The 22,087-nt window shown below is 36.7% G+C and overlaps 1 protein-coding gene across 1 annotated transcript in view; it reads left to right on the top strand.

Moving 5' to 3' along the window:
- Positions 1-22,087, top strand: part of GFRAL (GDNF family receptor alpha like) — a 73,449-nt gene that overhangs the window by 5,435 nt on the left and 45,927 nt on the right. Inside the window, exons 3-6 of the mRNA XM_081524255.1 lie at positions 1,562-1,720; positions 13,710-13,766; positions 14,493-14,823; positions 21,829-22,079. Of these exons, the coding sequence (XP_081380381.1) occupies positions 1,562-1,720; positions 13,710-13,766; positions 14,493-14,823; positions 21,829-22,079 (798 nt within the window). The remainder of the gene's footprint in view (positions 1-1,561; positions 1,721-13,709; positions 13,767-14,492; positions 14,824-21,828; positions 22,080-22,087) is intronic.

Below are 22,087 nucleotides of genomic sequence, written 5' to 3'. Positions count from 1 at the left end.
TGTGCTCCTTCTACCTTCCAAAGATGGAAGGTGAAGTGCGTTGGATTAAAAGGCAACAATCTATAGTTCTGACAATGTAAAAATTTACAATCTCCACTATCAGAGCTCCTGTCCAGCCACAAGATCTCAAGGAATTACATAGGATATAGATAAGAAGTGAGATTTCTTCTCTTCCCTGCCCTTGAACAGGGTGCATGCGATGTTTAAATGACAAAGAAAGTTATAGGTCTCTATTCAACATTCTCATTCAGTCAGTTCAGTCGCTCAGTCGTGTCCGACTCTTTGTGACCCCATGGACTGCAGCACACCAGGCCTCCCTGTCCATTGCCATCTCCCGGAGCTTGCTCAAACTCATGTCCATTGAGTCAGTGATGCCATCCAACCATCTCATCCTCTGTCGTCCCCTTCTCCTCCCACCTTCAATCTTTCCTAGCATCAGAGTCTTTTCAAATGAGTCAATTATTCGCATCAGGTAGGCAAAGTATTGGAGTTTCAACTTCAACATCAGTCCTTCCAAAGAATATTCAGGACTGATTTCCTTTAGGATTGACTGATTGGATCTCCTTGCAGTCCAAGGGACTCTCAAGAGTCTTCTCCAACATGCCAGTTTAAAAGCAACATTCTCATTACAGTTCAGGCAAAGAATTTCAACGGCAAATTTTCTCAAATAGCACAATAATTTTAAGATGAGAATAAAGGACAATGACAAAAAATCCATTATTTGTTTTGATAATGAAGCTCCTTGGTATATTTTATAAGGTAACTTGAACTGTTGCATTCAGTGTATCATAAATTATAACACATTTATTGAATTTAGTATACAAATAGCAAGTAATTTATAGTGAATGGTAAGACTTGCATAATTATACCATGCATGAAGTTGAAATAGAAATATGCTCAAATACACAAATCAAATGTACTCTAGTAGTTTTATTCAGGAAAAATGAATAAAAGAAAATAGTTGGGTAGATGAATAAGGCTTTCTATATTAAAGCAGAATATGAAATGTTGGTAATTACAAAAGATGCAATAATATTTACTGAGTGCTTTCTAAGTGTCAGGACCACGTCTTTTTATATGATAAATTTAGAGCCACTTGGATGTCTCTTACTATAACCTTGGAATGGCATATAAAATAAAATAGCAGATTAAGATAAAATAGCTAGTAAAATTGCTAAACAGACAAAATAGCTAAAATTACAGAGTATTCTGATTGTCTCATTTTAAAGGCAGCCTTGATTATTATTAAAGAGCACAAATTAACATTCTAAGTGGGGACAAAGTTCTTTTAAAATACATAAAGTTTTAGTCTATTTTAGAAAGAAAATACTGGGGGTTAAAACAATAGAAATAGATTTTTTTTTTTTTTGCTTGAAAAGTCAATTATATGAACATGCTGTAGTAACCCCAGATAATTTCACTCTAATAATGAAATACTGAAATCAAGATATTAAAAGCTTTGGGTAGGAGGTGCTACCCAAAGGTTTCACATAGTTTGGATAGAAGGACTCAAAACTTTTATTCAGATTAATATCTAGAATGTTATATGTTTGACTGTGAAATCCAGGCAACATCTGCCAGATGAAGGATTCATCCAGCTGTGACCTAAGCATCCAGTCCTTAGCGGAAAGCAATTTCCAATTTAAAGATTGTCTCTGCTCTGATGACCTTTACTGCACTATTAACAAATTGCTCGGGAAAAAATGCATCAACGAATCAGGTAATACATTGTTACATGAAATGCTTAGTCACGCAAAAGAAAGTACAATGTCAAAAAGAACCACAGCTATGTAGTTTGATGAATTCTTTTGTTTTTTATCTGGTGATTTGATTAGTTCTTCATGTAATTTAAGGTTCTGTGAAGTGTAGGTCTCAGTAAGTGTATGACATATTTCTATGATCGCTAACCACAATTTCAAGCTGCATTCAATAATAGTTCATTAGAATGATAGATTCACTTATTCAGCACGTTTATTTGTGAGGCTCACTATGGCTTTGTACAAGACTTAAATGATAAAAGATAAATAAGGTACCATTTTTCTTGGTAAAGGACACAAGACCTCTTGAGAAAGATCAAAGTGTAACCACTTGCCTAGCATTGTGCTTGCCTTTGCATAGACACATTTAACTATTTAATATGCATTTATTTACTGCATACTCAAGGTGTTGGCCTGATGGTGAAGAAGTCACTCAGTCGTGTCCGACTCTTTGCCTACCACACTCCTCCGTCCATGGGATTTTCCAGGCAAGAATACTGGAGTGGGTTGCCACTTCCTTCTGCAGGGGATCTTCCCGACCCAGGGATCGAACCTGGGTCTCCCGCATTGTAGGCAGATGCTTTACCATGTGAGCCACCAGAGAAGTCCTGGTGTCATATGGTGAAGTATTCAAAATAGTCGGCTCATGTCTTGAGAGTATGTGCAGATTTTCCAAGGGATGCGTGGGATCCAGTAATCCGAAAGGCATCCACTTCTAGATCCTCAGCGTCTCTATGTACCTTCCCCCAGGAGTGGTTAGGAACGCACCTGTTATCATAGAATTCTCGCCTTTTCTTTTTCAAAGTCACCCTTCCCCCACTTTATAAGAGAGAGGTTTATCTTTCCTCTATCTTAAGTCATCACATAGCACAACCTCTCCAACTTTTCATAATAAACTTACTAGACAGTTTCCTATTCCATCATTTTGCCTTTTTTCAAAATTTCATACAAGTGAAATTATAGACCATGTAGGCTTTTGAGCCAGTTTTCTTTTATTTAAAATTATAAATTTTTGATTCACCAAAAAGTTGTCCTCTTTTTTGAGGAGCAGCATTCCATTGTATGGTTATTCCTTGAATTGGTTATCTATTCACCACTGAAAGTCACTGGCATTGTTTCTAGATTTGTAGAGGTTATAAAGCTGCTGCAAATACTCACATATAATATTTGTACAAATATGTTATTTTTCCTCAGTAAAAAATTATTGGGTCATATAGTAAAGTGTATGTTTAACTTTATAAGAAGCTTTCATACTATATTTCAAATTTCAAGTAACCATAAATGTATGAAAGTTCTGGTTGCTCCAGGGCAGGACTTGATTTCTGTTCTGTTTTTGTTTTTTGTTTTTTTTTTGACATTTCAAAACATGTTTAATGGTATCACACTGGGATTTTAATTTACACTTAAATCATAATAATGTTGACCATATTTTCATGTGCTTATGTGCCAAATAAATACATTATTTGGTAAAGTCTCTCTTCAAAATTATGTGGCTTAGGTTTTCTATTTAGGTATATGATGCATTTTGAGTCAATTTTCGTAAGTGATGCAAGGAAACACTCAGATATGTTCTATTGCCATGTGGATGTCTAACTGTTCCATCACATTTGTTGAAGATGCTTTCAGTCTCAGTTTTCTCAAAAGATCACTGGGCTGTATATTAGTGGCTGTTCTCCAAGGTTTTCCAATCTGTCCTAATGATGTATGTATTTCTATACTTTTGCTAATGCTCCACAGTCTAATTTATTGCAGTTTCATGAGATGTCTTGAAAACAAGTTGTGTAATTCCTATCATTTTTTTTCTTTTAAATAATCGAGTTTGAAAGATATTTGTTGGATTTATGATGAATTTTTATTTTTGTTTGCATTTTACTCTTTATTGTAGTTTCTGTCTCTCTGCGGTTGTCTTAATATTCCCAAATTGTCCTTTAAACATCTTGAAGGAGTTAAGATGATGTCATTTTCTTGTTCAGGTACTAGAAATTCAAGTCCTTTTCTCTCTCTCTTTTTGTCTGTCTCTCTGTATTTCCCTCTCTCTCTCTTTTCTGTCAATTTCTCTCTCAATTTTGCTGTACATTATTTTGTTGTTGTTGTTGCATTTGATTTGACTGAAATTATTGATTTGACTCATCACTCTTGGTTTCTTAAGATGAAATCTTATATCACTGATTTGAGATTTCTTTTCTTATTTAAACATCTCATTACACAAATTTCCTTCCAAGTGGCGTTTTAGTTACATCCACTAAGTTTAAATTAAATAAAAATGTGTTTTCATTTTTATTCAGTTCAAAATAGTTTCTTATTTTACTGCTGACTTCATTTTTGATTCAAGGTTTATTCATAATACCATTGTTTAGTTTCCAAATATTTGAGTATTCCTTAGATCTTTGTTATTCATCTCTAATTCCAATAGCATTATAGAACATATTTTGTATGATCTCAATTCTTAATTAAAATGATAATTGCTAAATATCACCTATACAATGTGATGCACATGAGATGATACTTACTTGAGGTTATAGAGAAGAAATAATTGTTCCCTGGTGGCTCAGATGGTAAAGCGTCTGCCTACAATGCGGGAGACTGGGTTTGATCCCTGGGTTGGGAAGATCCCCTGGAGAAAGAAATGGCAACCAACTCCAGTACTCTTGCCTGGAGAATCCCATGGTTGGAGGAGCCTGGTAGGCTACAGTCCATGGGGTCACAAAGAGTCGGACATGACTGAGTGACTCATTTGAAATGTTTTTTCTGAATGGTGTCTCAGAAGCCTTCAAAGAAGAAATAACAGACTTGGGCCTTTTAGGGTGAACTGGACTCCTTGGGCAGATGAAATAAAATGATATTCCAGGCAGAGGAAATAGAATGAAGCAGGAGACATTGGGAAGAAACACATTCTTGATTGGGTTGGATTGGAGAACAGGGGAGTCAGGAGATGATACTGGAAAGAAATCAGACTTTTGAGGAACTACTAATGCATTTTGAACAGAAGAATCTGGAATCAGTATTTTGCAGGACTCCATTGGGGGTGGTTTAGCGGATGGAATGGAGGCAGGTAAGATGCAGGCCTACTAGGATAAGAGCCAACAAAATGATTTGGGAGAGATGTGACATGTGCCTAAACTACTGCACTGGTGCTGAGGACTGCAAGGAGAAGAGATACTTAAGAAACACTTATGAATCATAATCAATGCAAATTGGTTACCGTTGGGTATGAGGAGTGTGGAATGTTATTAAATGTGTGATACAAGTTGCTGCTGGCTTGGAACAAGGGTATCACTCTATATGGAGACAGAGCTGAAAGACAACAGTGGTGAATTATATTTGGACAGTTTGCATGGGGGTTGCGCACTTTGACACAATTTGTGTTAGGAATGTTAGTATTTTGCTTTACATTTCACATAATGAAGATACAGTTTAGAAAAAGCAATGATAGGGCATTTGGCTGGCATTTGGAAGCATGCATCTTGCATTGAGCACATGCAAGATTTGTGAGTCAGTGCTTTGTAAGAAGCGGATACAAGCATGCAGGAGGATAAGACTGGCCAGAGAAAGATGTGAAGTGAGAATATGAATATTTTTATAATACTTTCATGACCTAGTTGAAGAAATCATAAGGAAGATTTTAAAGACAGAAAAAAGAAAAACCACAGGAAGAATTTTCAAGCCAATGACAGAGACAGACATAGAGAAAATAATCAACAGTAAATGCAGAGAAGTAAATAAGACAGAGACTAAAATGACATTAGTTAGCTAATGAATAAGCCTTTTCTAGTTTTAGATTGAAGTAGGCTGAAACAAAAGCATAAAGAAATACTAAAATTATTTGTTGACTTTCATTTATATCTCAATAACCATTTCTATCAGACCAAGATGCAACAAAATATAGATACCAAAATATAGGTACATACAAATTTAGAGCACTTAAGTTGAAATCAGTCCCCATTTTTAAGCCATTTTTTCCACAATAGTTGCTTATTAAATGCTACTCTGTGGTAATATTGATAAGGCAGGGATACAGAAACCCTGCACAGAAGACCTGAATGATCTTACAAATGCACTTCATGATGGACCTGCTTTGACTGTGGTCTTTACACAGAGCATTAGCTGCTTGCTTATAATTTAGCTTAGATTGAAAAAGGAAGTGACAATTGAAATCTTGTGTCATGTCAACTGCAGCATCTTCCACCAACTCTTTCATCATCACTCTATCAGGATATGATCTTTCTCTCTCTCCCCCTCATTTGCATTCCCAAAATATTTCTCAATGTATAACAGACATGTACTTTTCTGTTCTTCATTATAGATTGTAAGTTTATCGAGCAAATCAGTTTTGACATTTTTTCTTTTTTTTCTTAATATGACAAATATTCAACACAGTGCCTGACATCTGGTAACTGATCAATAAATATATAATTAATTTGTAAGCATATTTTGAGCATCTAAATCATGTATTCATTCATAAAATACTAATTATTCAATTAATAGGTGTATATATTAAGCACTGGAGGAGGGATATAAAGATCAGTTAAGAGAGTCCCTGCTCTTGGTTAGCTAAAAGCGTAGAAGAGTAAAATTGACATTTAGCCTGATTATTTCATTTAGCCTAGACTAATTATTTCAAAATATATAATTACCAATATAATGGAACAAAATATGTGGAGATGACATTAATTCATATACATCTCATCCATGCATGTTTGCATATGCTGTCCAAAAGGGGTAGAAGAGATGGTTTGTGTTCCAGCAGAGAAACCTCATTTAAATAATTATAACAATTAATGTGAGTTGTTACTTGATAAGTGTGTAAAACTCTATTGCAGTATGTGTTTCAAAACACATGCAGTACAGAGGCTGCACCCTGAACAGTGCTTCTAAGAATGCCCTGGTAGTTTTTAAGTAAGCATTTTCATATTATGAAGTTGATTATATTAACTTGCATGCATTTGTGCATGCTAAGTTGCTTTAGTTGTGTCCAACTTTGCGTGACCCTATGTGCTGTAGGAGCAAGAAAGTGTTCATTGTGGAGGTCCACATGAAGGACCTCAGAGGGACATGAGACATTTTAGAAGTAGACGGCATATTACTGAAACCTTAGGTCAAGTAAAGATTCTTACACTGAGGTGGTTTTTATCTTCTTCCTATAAAGTTTATATAATTATGGATTTAATGGAATTCTCTAGTAGAACATTCTCTATGAGAGATATAACTTCCAAGGGGTGGAAATTGGTTCTTGGGGGTGGGCAGAAAACCTCACACATGTATAAAGCACAGATACACATGCCGCCCCTGAATAGATACACAATAAATCTGTGGAATTAAAAATTCATGGGGCAAGAGAATTAGGAAAAAAACCATCTAAAAAAAGGCTTCTTAAAGGGGAAATAATGAAAACTGTGGAGAAACACTTTAGTATAGGTATATTTCTAGGAGGAAATAGAAACACACAAAGTTTATACAAAGAGAAATAATGGATAGTAGCTCAGACGGTAAAGAATCTGTCTATAATATGGGACACCCAGGTTCAATCCCTGGGTTGAGATCCCCTGGAGAAGGAAATGACAACCCACTCCAGTATTCTTGCTTGGAAAACCCCATGGACAGAGGAGCCTGAAGGGCTACAGTCCATGGGGTCACGTAGAGTCAGACATGGCAGAGATTAACACTTTAGCTTTTCCTAAGCATTGTAAGTTACAATGATTTCTACCAATCATCATCAAATGTAATGAAAAGACAGAAGGAAATCATGAAGATGAAACAGCAAAAGAAATTGAGTATTACTGTTATGCTTTGTTACATAAACTATAAATAAGCAATATTTTTATTTCAATTTTTTAAAAAAATAAAAGTCATTTGTAATAGTTCTCTTGAGATGATGTCTTCAGTGGTTTTTGAAAGACAATAGAATATTTATAAAATATGTCTATGCACTTTTTAGGAAACATTAAGAGGGTTTTAAATGAGGTTATTTAAATTTAAATCAAATGAGCTTTATTTAATTGTAGTCATTTTTAAAAATATAGAAGAATCAGCACTGTCCTTGAATTTGGCTTCACAATCAAACATCACAGAGTGGCTCCATGAGAAAGAGACATCATTAACAAGGGAAAAAAAGAGCGACTGCATCCTGGCAGCACGTGTCTGCCAGGAATCTGAACATTGTGCTCTTTTGTATAAGAGTTTCAAGAAAACCTGCAGGAGGGAATCAGAACAATGCAAGACCCTTGATGGAAGCTACCTCTGTGCAGCATTGAGAGAAAGTCTGCAAGAAACAATCTTGTGGAATTGTCAATGCAGTGACCCTTCAAAAACAGAGTGCACTGAAATTTGGAAAAGCTTGTCTGAGAATATTTGCATAAAGGATGCTCAAATAAATCCAGTTCCATCCTTCATTGAAGACAATGAAAATGAACTCAACCTGGGCATTGTTTCAGGTCAGTATTTAAGGGAAGAATTTTATAATCTTAAGTGTAATCACAAGTACCAATTGACTGAAGAATAATTTCTGATTCCAGCTCTGTCATTTCTGCCTGTGTTTCTCCCAGAAGGTGGAAATTTTAAAAATATATATGTTACTATGACTATGTCTAAAAGGGATTATGAAGAAAGATGGAAATGCCAAAATGTTTTAAAATAATGTGAGTTTTATTCATCCATTCATTGAACAAGTACTTATAAGACAGTGAAAATGTGCTAAGTCCTACGTCTGGTTGATTAAAAAAAACAGTGCAATAATGATAACAACTGCCCTTCATTTAAAAAACTTACTGTTTTTAAGGGATTTAAAAAATTAAACAAATAGATAATGTAGTAAGGAATGATTGTTTGTTTATTTAACAGATATTTCTTGGGTGCCTACCATGTCCTCGGCTGTGTTCTAAGACCTGGGGCAAAAACAGTTAACAAAGCAAACAAAAACCACACACACACACACACACACACACACACACATCACTGTTCTCTAGGACCTTATATTCTTAACTGAGGAGTGTCTTGGTTAGTTTCTTTGAAAACAGATATTGAGACAGAGGTTTGCATACGAAATAGTATTAGGTTGGGGGCTCAGGTACAAAATCTAGAATGAAGTGGGGAAAGCAGGATTAGGGGGTGGGACAAATTGAAATGCAAGGCAATGACCACAGCAAACTTAGCTGACTCCACAAGAAGTTTAGCCCTGGACTAGCCCTTTCGAGATGCTGCCTCTTTGAGCCCCTCAAATGGACTAGTCCTTAGATTGGAGCTGTCCCCTGGAAAAGTCTGTCTCCTTGGGTGTGTCAACTTCCTTTGGATGGGGCACTGCTGGACAAAGACCAGCAGTTGGGGAAGTGAGTACCAAGATCACTAAAGCAGGGATCTTAGTAATAGGCTGTTCAGTTCAGTTCAGTCTCTCAGTTGTAGCCAACTGTTTGCGACCCCATGGCCTACAGCACGCCAGGCCTTCCCTTCCATCACCAACTCCCGGAGTCCACCCAAACTCATGTCCATTGAGTCGGTGATGCCACCCAACCATCTTATCCTCTGTCATCCCCTTCTCCTCCTGCCCTCAATCTTTCCCAGTATCAGGGTCTTTTCAAATGAGTCAGCTCTTCCCATCAGATGGCCAAAGTATTGGAGTTTCAGCTTCAACATCAGTCCTTCCAATGAACACCCAGGACTGATCTCCTTTAGGATGGACTGGTTGGATCTCCTTGCAGTCCAAGGGACTCTCAAGAGTCTTCTCCAACACTGCAGTTCAAAAGCATCAGTAAAACATATTAACAAGATAAAAGATTTGGAGAGTATATTTTAAATGCTATGACAGAATGAGTGCTACCAAAGGGGAAATATGGTGTGATGCGGCCATAAATTAGGAGCTTGGGATTAACATACACACACTACTATATGTAAGTAACCAACAAGGACCTTCTGTGTAACACAGGGAACTCTACCCAAAATTCTGTAAAAATCTATGTGGAAGAAGAACCTAGAAAAGAATGACTTATATGTATATGTATAACTGAATCACTTTGCTGTACACATGAAACTGATACAACATTGTAAATTAACTATACTCCAATAAAATATAAAAAATAAATTAAATTAAAAAAATAAAAATAAACAGTATGAATGCTAAGGAGGAAAATAATACTGGTAGGGGAAAAGGAAATCTGAGTGGGTGGTTTGTAATTTTAATAGGATGGCAAGGGAGTCATTCTAAAGAAATTAATGTCTGAGTAAAGATAGAAAGAGGCAAAGGATGAGTCATGTGGGTATATGTGGAAAGGGCACTTCAGGCAGCAGAAATAGCTTGAGGTGAGATGGGCATGGTCTTGAGGAAGAGCAAAGATGATACTAGGGGTAGAGATGAGAGAGCAGGGGATGAGATGCAGGAGATGAGGACCAGAAATAAAATAGGGACAGGATCGGGAAGGGCTTTGTAGGTCATTTCAAAATCTTTGGCTCTTACTCTGAGTGGTACAGGAAACCATTGACGGGTTTGAGCCAGAGTAATGCAATGGTCTGATGTATATCTTTAAGAAGAAAACTCTGGATTTTGTGCTGACAATTGATTGAAGAGAAGCAAATGCCCAAGTAGGAAGACTGATTAGGAAGTTTATATAATGATGCAGCAAAAAGATGATGGATGACGGAACAGTGTGGACAGCTGTCCGAGTCAGTATGCTTGATATGAGTGGATCACATGGGGCTGCAACAACAAAAGAAAATCAATATTTATTCCAAGCTTTTTGTCCTGAGTAATTAGAAAGGATGTGATTGCCATTATTTTCATTGACTAATATGGGAACAACTATAGGAAGAAGAGGCTTTGGGAGTGAGAGAGAGGAGAAGTCAGGAGTCAGTCTGGGATGTGGTAAGTATGAAATGTTTATTAGATATCCAAGTGGAGATATCAAGTAGACAGTTCTCAGTATGGAACTGAAGCCTAAATGCTTTGTGTGACACATAGAAATGAGATCTGTGCAGCAGGTATAAATCAGGAGGTCATTCACTGATGGATGGCAAATGGGATCATGGCAGTAGATGAGGACAATATAGAAATGCATGGTGTCTTGGACTAGAGAAGTAGAAGGATGAGAAGATAGCACAGCCTGCATATATTTCAATATTAGTGGATCAAGAAGAGGGAACACTGTGTTTTTAAATTACAGTATAGTTGCTTTACAATGGTGTGTTAGTTTCTGCTGTACAATGAAATGAATCAGCTATGTGTGTGTGTGTGTGTGTGTGTGTGAGTGTGTGTGCACGTGTGTGTGTGTGTATATATCTCCCTTCCCTCTTGGACCTCTCTCGCACCTATCAACTCCATCCCATTCATTTAGGTCACCACAGGACACCAAACTGAGCTCCCGAAGCTATGTAGCAGCTTCCCACCAGCAATCTGTTCTACATACGTTATTGCACACACATCAATCCCAATCTCTCCATTTACCCCTCCCGGCTCCATGTCCACATGACTGTTCTCTATGTCTGTGTCTCTATTCCTACCTTGTATATGGGTTCATCTGTACCATTTTTCTAGGGTCCACATATATGTGTTAATACACAATATTTCTCTTTCCATCTTTCTTCACTCTACATGACAGACTCTAGTCCATCCACATTTCTACAGATGCCCCAATTTTGATCTTTGTAATGGCTGAGTAATATTTCATTGTATATATGTATAATCACAATGAAGAACAGTTCTCTCTCCATCTTACTTCACTCTACATGACAGACTCTAGTCCATCCACATTTCTACAGATGCCCCAATTTTGATCTTTTCAATGGCTGAGTAATATTCCATTGTGTATATGTACAATCACATTGAAGAACAGTATGGAGGTTCCTTAAGAAACTAAAAATAGAGCTACCATATGACAAACAATCCCACTTCTAGGCACATACCCTGAGAAAACCATAATTCAAAAAGACACATGCAGCCCAGTGTTCACTGCAGCACCTTTTACAGTAGCCAGGACATGTAAGGAATCTAAATGTCCATCCACAGAGGAATGGCTACAGATGTGGTATACATAAACACTGTGCATTATTTGATATATATGATCATACAACACAGATGAAGTTCTGGCGTGCCCGTGCTTCTCTGTGTTCCCATGACATATTACTCTTTAGCTCCTTTTCAGCAATTAAGCTACAGTTTAAAATATTCTCCAGAAAAAAAATGTGAATATACCTATGTATGTGCTATATGAAATTAGAATTTAATGTGCAAACAATTTATTACAGTGCATTACTTGTATTACATAAAATAATATGGATCCAAGATAGAATTTGTTTCCCCATGATAAAATAATTGTTTTTGTAAGACTTGCTAGTATTTCGAGTGGATTAGTCCACTTGGGCTGCCCTAGTAAAATACCAGAGGTTGGGTGGCTTGAACAACAGAAATTTATTTCCTCATCATTCTGGAGACTGGAAGTTCCAGGTCAAAGTCCAGCAGGGTCAGTTTCTGGTGAGAGCTCTCTTTCTGGCTTGTAAATTTCTTGGCTTCTTGCCAGGTCCTTACAGGACATTCCCATGGCGTGTACACATGGCCAAGGAAGAGTGCAGAAATTCTCTAATGTCTCTTTTTATGAGAACACTAATCCTACCAGATCAGGGCCCCACATTTAGAACATCATTTCATCTTAATTACTTCCCTAGAGACACCGTCTCCCAATACAGTTATATCAGGAGTAAGGGCTTCAACTTATGAATCTTGGAAGCAAACAAAATTTAGTTCATAACAGTAAGTGAATTCAGTGTTTATTTATATTTTAATGATAGTTTCTTAAATGTTTTAAACAATGGCACAGTCATACCAAACAGTGCCAAAGCACAGCTATTAATCTATCATAGAAGGTCTAGCTAGCCTAGACTTTTGTATCTATTACAAAAGCTATAGCATTCTCTGAAATTTGCTTATTGGGATTTCATTCAATATGGAACAGAAGAAGGAACTTCTCAGAAACATAGGAAGGTAGGTTCCTGAAGAGGCAGTGATTCTTTAGCTGAGACATAACCAGTAGAAATATGAAAACCATGTATAATAAGAACAGATGGAACAATGCAAAGAGTCTGGAAAGTCTGACACCCTTGGGGGTAAAAAGAATTGTTTTATGATTGTACCATCATATATGTGCATAGATGGGCAGGCAGGAGTTTGGACAGACAGCTCAAGTAGGGACAAGTTGAATCATGAAGAGACACGTGGCGTAACAGAAATCCATCTCCTAATCAATAACCTGTGATGAAAGCCAATATCTTAATCAACAGCCAGTGGCAAAAAATGAAATTTCATTTTAAAATAAAAATTTGATCATAGTCTCCCCCTATCACTTTATGCATATGTCCATTACTTCTCCTTCTATTCTATTTTGATTTTGTTTTTATGTCTCCATTTCCTATATAAGTCTTGACAACAGGGACTGAAAATGTGTCTTCAGTATGGCACCTGGTACATAGTGGGAACTTGACCAATGCTTCTTGAATGAAAGATTTTTAGAATTAGATGGTCATCAACCTCTCCAATTCTATAATTATAATTCCCCAAAACTCTGGGAAGCTAAGATAGTCAGAGGTGGAAATAGTCTTTAAATTGCCTTTCAATCTAATTAAGACCTTACTGGGAAGAGGTTTTTTTTTTCGGTTCAGACAATATTTCTTCTGTTCTTTCTCCCCAGACAGCCTCTTTGTTTACTTCTCTGCACATGGCCGAGTCATTAGCATTTGTTTAAATCTTTGAGTAACTGAATCCTCAGAGCAGAGCTGTTGAACCGACTTGAATGTTGTTACAGTGGTTTATTTTTCTTCATCTGTACCTCTCTAATTCTGTGTACCAAGGTTAAATAAGGGTTACATGAGCTTATATGTATTTTTACTGGAGTACTCATTGATAAATGTTGTCCACATTCTTCTATTAAATTTAGAAAATTGTTCACTAATAAAATAGTCTCTTTCTTTCCCTTCTAGGTAACATAAAAGAGGATAATAAATACAAGTGGAATCTAACCACCCTTTCCTACCATGGTAATATTTATAAATAGTCATATTGATTTGCACTGTGAATACAGGACAGTATAACTTGAAATGTAGTTACTGGGGCTTCTTCAAGATATGTCATTGCAAAATGAATCATGTGATTTTAATTGTTCTAATACTAGAAAATGCAACAAATCATTACATTTCTTCCACTAATATTTCAAAACATCTATTTTGCTCATCTATCATTTATTTACAGTTATGTGGAGAAATACTTAAAATTAAAAACAAAGACTAGACCCAAAATGTGAACATTTTGACATGTTGGAATAGCTACGTGGAAACTTTAGTCAAGATTTCTGCTTCAAATAAAAAGTGCAATAGAACAAGGATCATTTTGATTTGAGCCACCGAACACACCATCAGCTAGATTCAAATTCAGTTTCTAAAGATGTGTTGTTTATAGCTGAGAAACTTGGGCTCAAGGATTTTTTTCTGCAGTTCAGTTTCGGTCTTATACACTCCCCACCACTTCTGGATCATAATACATGTCCAGTGTAGATGGAAGATGGTTCAAGTAGCCTACTGCTCAGGACCAGTAAGTTTATACCAACTCTTAAAAAAAGTAAACAAAATAAACAGGAATATTTGCCAAAAGCAATGTATGGGCACATTGTTGTATTTTGCTTGTGGATTTCTCATAGTGTTATGCAGATTCTGTATGTACAGCCCTTTGTTTACTTTCCCACAACCTGGACGTACCCTTACTTCTAGGAGGCAGAGGGGTCCAGTCCTGCCTGGAAGTGGCAGAGGTTTGTGTTGGGGATGCACTCTGCAATGCCCAGTTGGCCCTTTACCTGAAAGCTTGCTCCGCAAATGGAAATCTGTGTGATGTGAAGCACTGCCAAGCAGCCATCCGCTTCTTCTATCAAAATATGCCGTTTAACATTGCCCAGATGTTGGCTTTTTGTGACTGTGCTCCCGCTGATGAGCCTTGTCAACAGTCCAGAGAAGCACTCCACAGCAAGCCATGTGCAGTGAACAGAGTTCCAACCCCCACCTGCCTCGATGTAATTCACAGCTGCCAAGATGATGAATTATGCAGGTGAGTAAAAACATGCATGCCCTGCTTTCTGATTTGGCACCTTATTTGTTACACTTCAGTCCCAACACTTGATCTCATTCCATTAGCTAGAGTTCCCACCATCATCCAACATGACGTAAACAAAGCCAGACAATGCATAGTTTTGAATCTCTGGGATGTGTGTAGTGTTCCTTTGGAGACTCATATGCATAATATGTTTTGGAAATAGAAAAAAAATCGTTATGTCAGGATTGGGTAATCATGAAATGGCATTGTTAATAAAATTACAGATTGAAGTGAGACTCATGCATTGCTTAATAGACCTGGCTTATGTGTCAGTTTTATTATTGGCTTTGGGGGGTATGATTATACAAGGCTGATGATCTCCCAGGATTCTGATGAGGTGACCCTTCAAACTTCACAATACATCTTTTGTGTTTTGGGATGGAGAGGAGGAAGGAGCTAGAGTTCGGATTCCCTTGCACACATGTGCTGTGGTGTCAGGAATCCACCCCTTCCCCTCTTCCCAACCTCTCACCCTGGATTCTCAGGGCAGCAATGTTAGTCATTTACTTGTTTATTCAAAAAGCAATTACCAGGCATCTAGTACTATTTTACGCATCTGGTTACAAGACACAAAAATGCCTGCCCTGTAGAATGTGTTCGGTAGATGTAGATAGAAAATAAATAAGGAAAGTGTGTGTTATTCACTCAGTTTTAAATGGGCTTCCCTGGTGGCTAAGATGGTAAAGAATATGCCTGCAATGCAGGAGATCTGGTTTCAATCCCTGGGTACGGGAGATGCTCTGGAGAAGGGAATGGCTACCCACTCCAGTATTCTTGCCTGGAGAATTCCATGGACAGAGGAGCCTGGTGGGCAATTCATGGGGTCACAAAGAGTTGGACACGACTGAGTGACTAACATTTTTATATGGTGCGATGATGAGTACTCTGGAGATTCACAAGCACACACACATGCATGCGCAATAAGGGGGAATGTGAATGGCAGAAAGAATAAAAGAATTGCAGTTGTCAGTGGGATGGCCCCAGGAAACACATTTTACAAGAGTTGAAGAAGCGAGAAAATGAGCTTCTCTCAGTGAGTTTCAGAAATAAGAGATACCAAACAAACAAAAAAAAAGGTTTGCCAGTGCCGGGGAAGAAATGTACGTGGCAGGCTCTGATGCAAGGAGGAGAGAGTGAACAAGGCAGAGAGGAATAGGAGATAGGATTTACTCTGGGAAAGCAGAGCGATGCTGAGGGATTTTGAGCAGGGGTGTGAATGATCTGCTCAACTTATTAAAATTTCCACTCCGGCTGCTAGTGGAATCTAGACTTTACCTTTGCAGGTAACTCCTCCTGGGAATCATAAATTGAATCCAACATCCTGACTTTCTCTTTTCCTCACTGTGGTCTTCGATAAACACATTTCCTTTGAAATTCAAGGCAAATTGATTTTAGGTGTGATAAGAAAGCCACAGTGAAGTGGGCCTCTTTGGAAATGAGTAAGAAGATGGAGGAAAGAATAGAATCAAAACTGCCTGTAACATTTGTGTTACCAAGTTAAAGGAGCTTTCTTTAAAAACCAGCATTCAATACGATGGAGAAAAGACAATCTCTTTAACAAGTGGTGCTGGGAAAACTGGTCAACCACTTGTAAAAGAATGAAACTAGAACACTTCCTAACACCATACACAAAAATAAACTCAAAATGGATTAAAGATCTAAACGTAAGACCAGAAACTATAAAACTCCTAGAGGAAAACATAGGCAAAACACTCTCCGACATAAATCACAGCAGGATCCTCCATGACCCACCTCTCAGAATATTGGAAATAAAAGGAAAAATAAACAAATGGGACCTAATTAAACTTAAAAGCTTTTGCACAACAAAGGAAACTATAAGCAAGGTGAAAAGACAGCCTTCAGAATGGGAGAAAATAATAGCAAACGAAGTAACAGACAAACAATCTCAAAAATATACAAGCAACTTCTGCAGCTGAATTCCAGAAAAATAAACGACCCAATCAAAAAATGGGCCAAAGAACTAAATAGACATTTCTCCAAAGAAGAAATACAGATGGCTAACAAACACATGAAAAGATGCTCAACATCACTCATTATTAGAGAAATGCAAATCAAAACCACAATGAGGTATCATTTCACACCAGTCAGAATGGCTGCTATCCAAAAGTCTACAAGCAATAAATGCTGGAGAGGGTGTGGAGAAAAGGGAACCCTCTTACACTGTTGGTGGGAATGCAAACTAGTACAGCCACTATGGAGAACAGTGTGGAGATTCCTTAAAAAACTGGGAATAGAACTGCCATATGACCCAGCAATCCCACTGCTGGGCATATACACCGAGGAAACCAGAATTGAAAGAGACACGTGTGCCCCAATGTTCATCGCAGCACTGTTTACAATAGCCAGGACATGGAAGCAACCTAGATGTCCATCAGCAGACGAATGGATAAGGAAGCTGTGGTACACATACACAATGGAATATTACTCAGCCATTAAAAAAATACATTTGAATCGGTTCTACTGAGATGGATGAAACTGGAGCCCATTATACAGAGTGAAGTAAGCCAGAAAGAAAAACACCAATACAGTATACTAATGCATATATATGGAATTTGAAAGATGGTAACGATAACCCTATATGCGAGACAGAATAAGAGACACAGATGCATAGAACAATTTTATGGACTCTGAGGGAGAAGGTGAGGGTGGGACGTTCTGGGAGAATAGCATTGAAACATGTATATTATCATATGTGAAACAGAACACCATTCCATGTTCGATGCATGAGACAAGGGCTCAGGGCCGGGGCATGGGATGACGCAGAGGGATGGGATGGGGAGGGAGGTGGGTGGGGGGTCCAGGAAGGGGAACACATGTAAACCCATGGCTGATTCATGTCAATGTATGGAAAAACTATTACAATATTGTAAAGTAATTAGCCCCCAACTAAAATAAATAAATTTATAAAAAACAAACAAACAAACCAGCATTCAGTTGTATAATTATGGGATGAATCTTCTGCTTCCTAGGATAATCATCCCAAGATAATTTATACTAGTTTGCTTGCCCGGTACTTCCTATCAGGGACAGTATTGTTTAATTGTATTTAAATGAATAAAACTCCATGTATAGTGAATTCATTTAAAGATCAAAATAAACATTTAGTGTGGAGGAGGGGCTCAGTGTGATAGCTCGAGGAGAGATTTGTCACTTTTGTCACCTGCTTGAACCACTGGAAAATGAGATTTAATGATACCATTTCCTAACGGGCTGGTTCTTGGTAAAGTGCTATCCTTCAGCTTTAACTCTCCTCACACCTTCACTGTCAGGCATTCCAGCTTGCAAAGTAGTTCCAGGTCTTGCAAACATTTGTCAAAAGAGACAACTATTTCCTTATAATGCACATTCTATAAGATAAAGGGTGAAGATCTCAGCAGAATGCTTGAGCTCTTTTTTCCTTCAACTTACCATAGAGAATGCCAAAATTCTTAATAAAGTTTTGTTCGAGGATCTTGTCCTGTAAATGTTTATCAGTTAGTTTAACTTTACTAATTCTTTCTCTTGAGATAATACTAAAATTAATAGCAAAAATATTTTTATAATGCAATTTACATTTTTCAAACTCATTTATAGCTCAAAAATCCTTATTAAGCGAACTATTGTATTTCATTGATTCAAAGATGCAGACTTTTTGCACCTTTTAATTCCCCTAGTGTGTTTGGAATTAGTCTTAAGCTCAATGACAAAAAATAAATAAAAAATTAAAATGCACTTAATGAAAACAATAATTTAATTGCCAAAAAGTGAATTTAGCTATAATAAAATAATGGTATCACCTACAATCAAGGAAATATGGTAAAAATGTTTGCTTACACTAATATTCTCATAGAATATTCCTATCTATCATACATCTATCTACACTAACAGTGAAACCAAATAACATTTTAACCAGCCAGGGAACACTTTTTTTTTTTTAAGTGATCCATGTAAAAATGCCAGATGTCTCCATGGTGGGTACCCAGCTTTACCCGATTCCAGTGCCAAGGCACTAGATAGTCTACCTTATTATCTTGGGGTGATTTGTATTCAATTTTCTCAGCATGACATAACTGAGCTTCCCTATAAAATAAAATATTTTAATGCGAGTGATGGAGTCTGCTGCTATAGACCTTTGAGAAGCTCTGTGACGAACTCTGAAACATACACTCTTGCATGAACTTCATCTTGGCATCAACACTTTCTCAGATTAAATGGTACAGTGTTGATACTTTTCCTCTACAAGGAATCCTGGGTTTCATGACTTCTCCAAAGTGCATAGTGCAGGGTCTAGAACATGATATGCCTTCAAGAGATGGATACATGTACACCCATGGCTGATTCATGTCAATGTATGGCAAAAACCACTATAATATTGTAAAGTAATTAGCCTCTGATTAAAATAAATAAATTAATTTTAAAAATGTCTCCTTATTTCCCTCCATTTTTAAGTATCTTGTACTTAATGTTTATAATGTTTTAATATACAGATACATGTCTCTTCTTATATAATTTCCACCTTTTATATATTAATTTAGGGATTAAGGACTGTGTGTCTTCTATTTCTTTTCACCATGTGCAAATAGTCTCTTAATGAATACTTTATAGAGGAGATGGAAATATTATACAATATTAGTTGTCAAGATGAGAAGACAAATTCTGTCATTTGCTCAAGCAGATTTTGCCTTAGGGAGATTTCCAGTATTTTTATTAAATTATTGTTAATGTAATTCAGATGGAAAAAAAATCTCCCAATGAAAAACAACTTCTTCAGTGAGAGTGTTAAGACTTTATCACATATCTTTCCTGCAGAAGTGCTTATACCTGGAGCAAAGCAGAACAGTTAGATTCTAAAATACAACTTCTGTCCCTGTATACGACTCCTCAGTTTGTGACAGGTCTTAAAACTCCTCTGCCTATTTGAAAAGGCTGAAGAAGGTGATATAAAGACTATTTTTCAATTAATTTTGCTCAATACAGATATATACACTGGAAAGTGAGATTATATTTTGTTAATTATAAGTGTTTAGGGATTTATAGGAAATCATGTTTTTTCATATGTACAAGCTCCAGAAAGTAGTGAAAAAGATGTTTGCTTAGAAGAAATGTTACCTACTTTTTTAGAAACAAAACTTCACCATAAACATATTTAAGTGCCAGAGAATATGCACAAAGTTTGACTATATATTAGGTCACAAAAGCAAATGTAACACATTCTATATGCAGAAATCCCACAGACCACATTCTCTTATGGTTTACGATGTAGCCAGAAATTTATAGCAAAACTAAAACAAAATGATCAACTCTATTTTAAAAATTACTCCCTTACATAGTTAATGTTTCAAATAAAAAACCAGAATAAGAAACTGAAGAATATCAAGAAAATAAGGATAATGAAACAGTTACACATCAAAGCATTTCAAATATAAACAAAAATTCCTATAATATAAAATTTTTGTCATATTTATTTTTTAAATGATTTAGATAATGAGTATAGCAAAGAATTTTTATATTTTTATTTTTAATTAAATATCCTTCAGTTAGTCAGTTTTTCAAAATTTCAAAACTTTTTTGAATGAAATAACTTTTATGAAGACATAAATCATGTAACTTAAACTTTCTAAAACATACATTTAAGAAAGAATAAATGGCACCTGTCAACCTCATAAATGACAATCAATACTGTCAGTGCTTACACTTAGATGGCATTTTATATATAATTCTTAATTGCATTAAGGGAACATACTTGTTCTTCTGGATTCAGAATTATATGCTCAAATATTTGCAATATTTTCTTAAATATAAATGTAAATATATATTAATTTTTACCATTGTATTTAAAAGCTGATTCCTTTAACATAACTTAAAATGCAAGATTATTGAAAATGATGAGATTTATGGATTTAAGCAGAGTAACATCATGAAAGCAAGTAAAGTCAGGACAAATGACATATACTCAGAGGCTTTGCATGCATATTTTATAATAATCTATTCAAGAAAAGGAAAAAATAATTATAGGTGATAAATATTAAAGAGAAAGATTAATATCCTTGGCTCCACTGAGTAGATATCTTCTTACTGTGAAAGTTTCAAAAATGAAATTATTATACATTATCCAGACTTCTATTCAAGGTTAATACAGCAAGAATGAAATATGTAGTAGAAAAGTTATGAATGGATGTGGTTCTAGCAGATTATCTCAGCCATCAAATAAACTCATGTTTTGCTTTAAATTAGCTCATGCTGCCAGAGAACCCCAGAGCATTAATGTTAATTCTAATTAGTCTACTTAGAAACATTGAGAAAGAGCATCCCATCCTATGGGAGGACTCTCCTGAAAAGTCAGGAGTCTTTTCTGAGATCACTTGGTGGGCGGTAATGGTCAAATACAGTCTCAAAACCACATTCTGCTTCAAAAATCATTGTTAATAAATCTCCCAAGTAGTTCGTACTGCAAATCATCACCCACTGAAATAAAATTAGTAAGGAAGGAAGAGTCATCCAGGGAATCCTAAACTTAGCCTCTGTCTTTCATCACGAAAGGAAAATAGTTCACAAGATTTCTCTAATTTTTCTTCCACACTCTCTATTGGGATGTTTGAATGTACAAACTCAGTTTCCAGCTATGTTTAGAAGCATCCAGAAGGCATTTTGTTCTATGTCAGGTGGCTCAGAGGGTAAAGCGTCTGCCTGCAATGCAGGATCCCTGGGTTGGGAAGATCCCCTGAAGAAGATGGAAACCCACTCCAGTATTCTCCCTGGAAAATCCCATGGACGGAGGAGCCTGGTAGGCTATGGTCCATAGGGTCGCAAAGAGTTGGACACGACTGAGTGATTTCTCTTTCTTTCTTTCTTCCTTCCTTCCTTTCTTTCTTTTTCTTTCTTTGTCAGGTTAGATATCACTACATGTTAGTGTGAATTAACGATATTCAGAGACTCATTCCATTTCCTGACTCTTTCTAGGAGGCGCTATAGAACATTCCAGGCAAAGTGCTGGCAGCATGTGATGAGAAAGTGCCATGAGGATGAGACATGCATTGGTACCTTAAGCAAGCAAGACCTCACTTGCTCTGGAAGTGATGACTGCAAAGCAGCTTACATTGGTACCCTTGGGACGGTCCTTCAAGCGCAGTGCACCTGTAGGACCATTATCCAAAATGAAGAATCCCTGTGCAAGATTTTCCAGCATATGCTTCACAGAAAATCATGTTTCAGTAAGTTA

The sequence above is a fragment of the Giraffa tippelskirchi genome, chromosome 8, assembly GCF_054371585.1.
Source record: "Giraffa tippelskirchi isolate mGirTip1 chromosome 8, T2T-mGirTip1v1.2.pri, whole genome shotgun sequence".
NCBI lineage: Eukaryota > Metazoa > Chordata > Mammalia > Artiodactyla > Giraffidae > Giraffa > Giraffa tippelskirchi.
The sequence above is the reverse complement of the archived record's forward strand: the minus strand, read 5'-3'. Positions and strand labels throughout refer to the sequence as shown.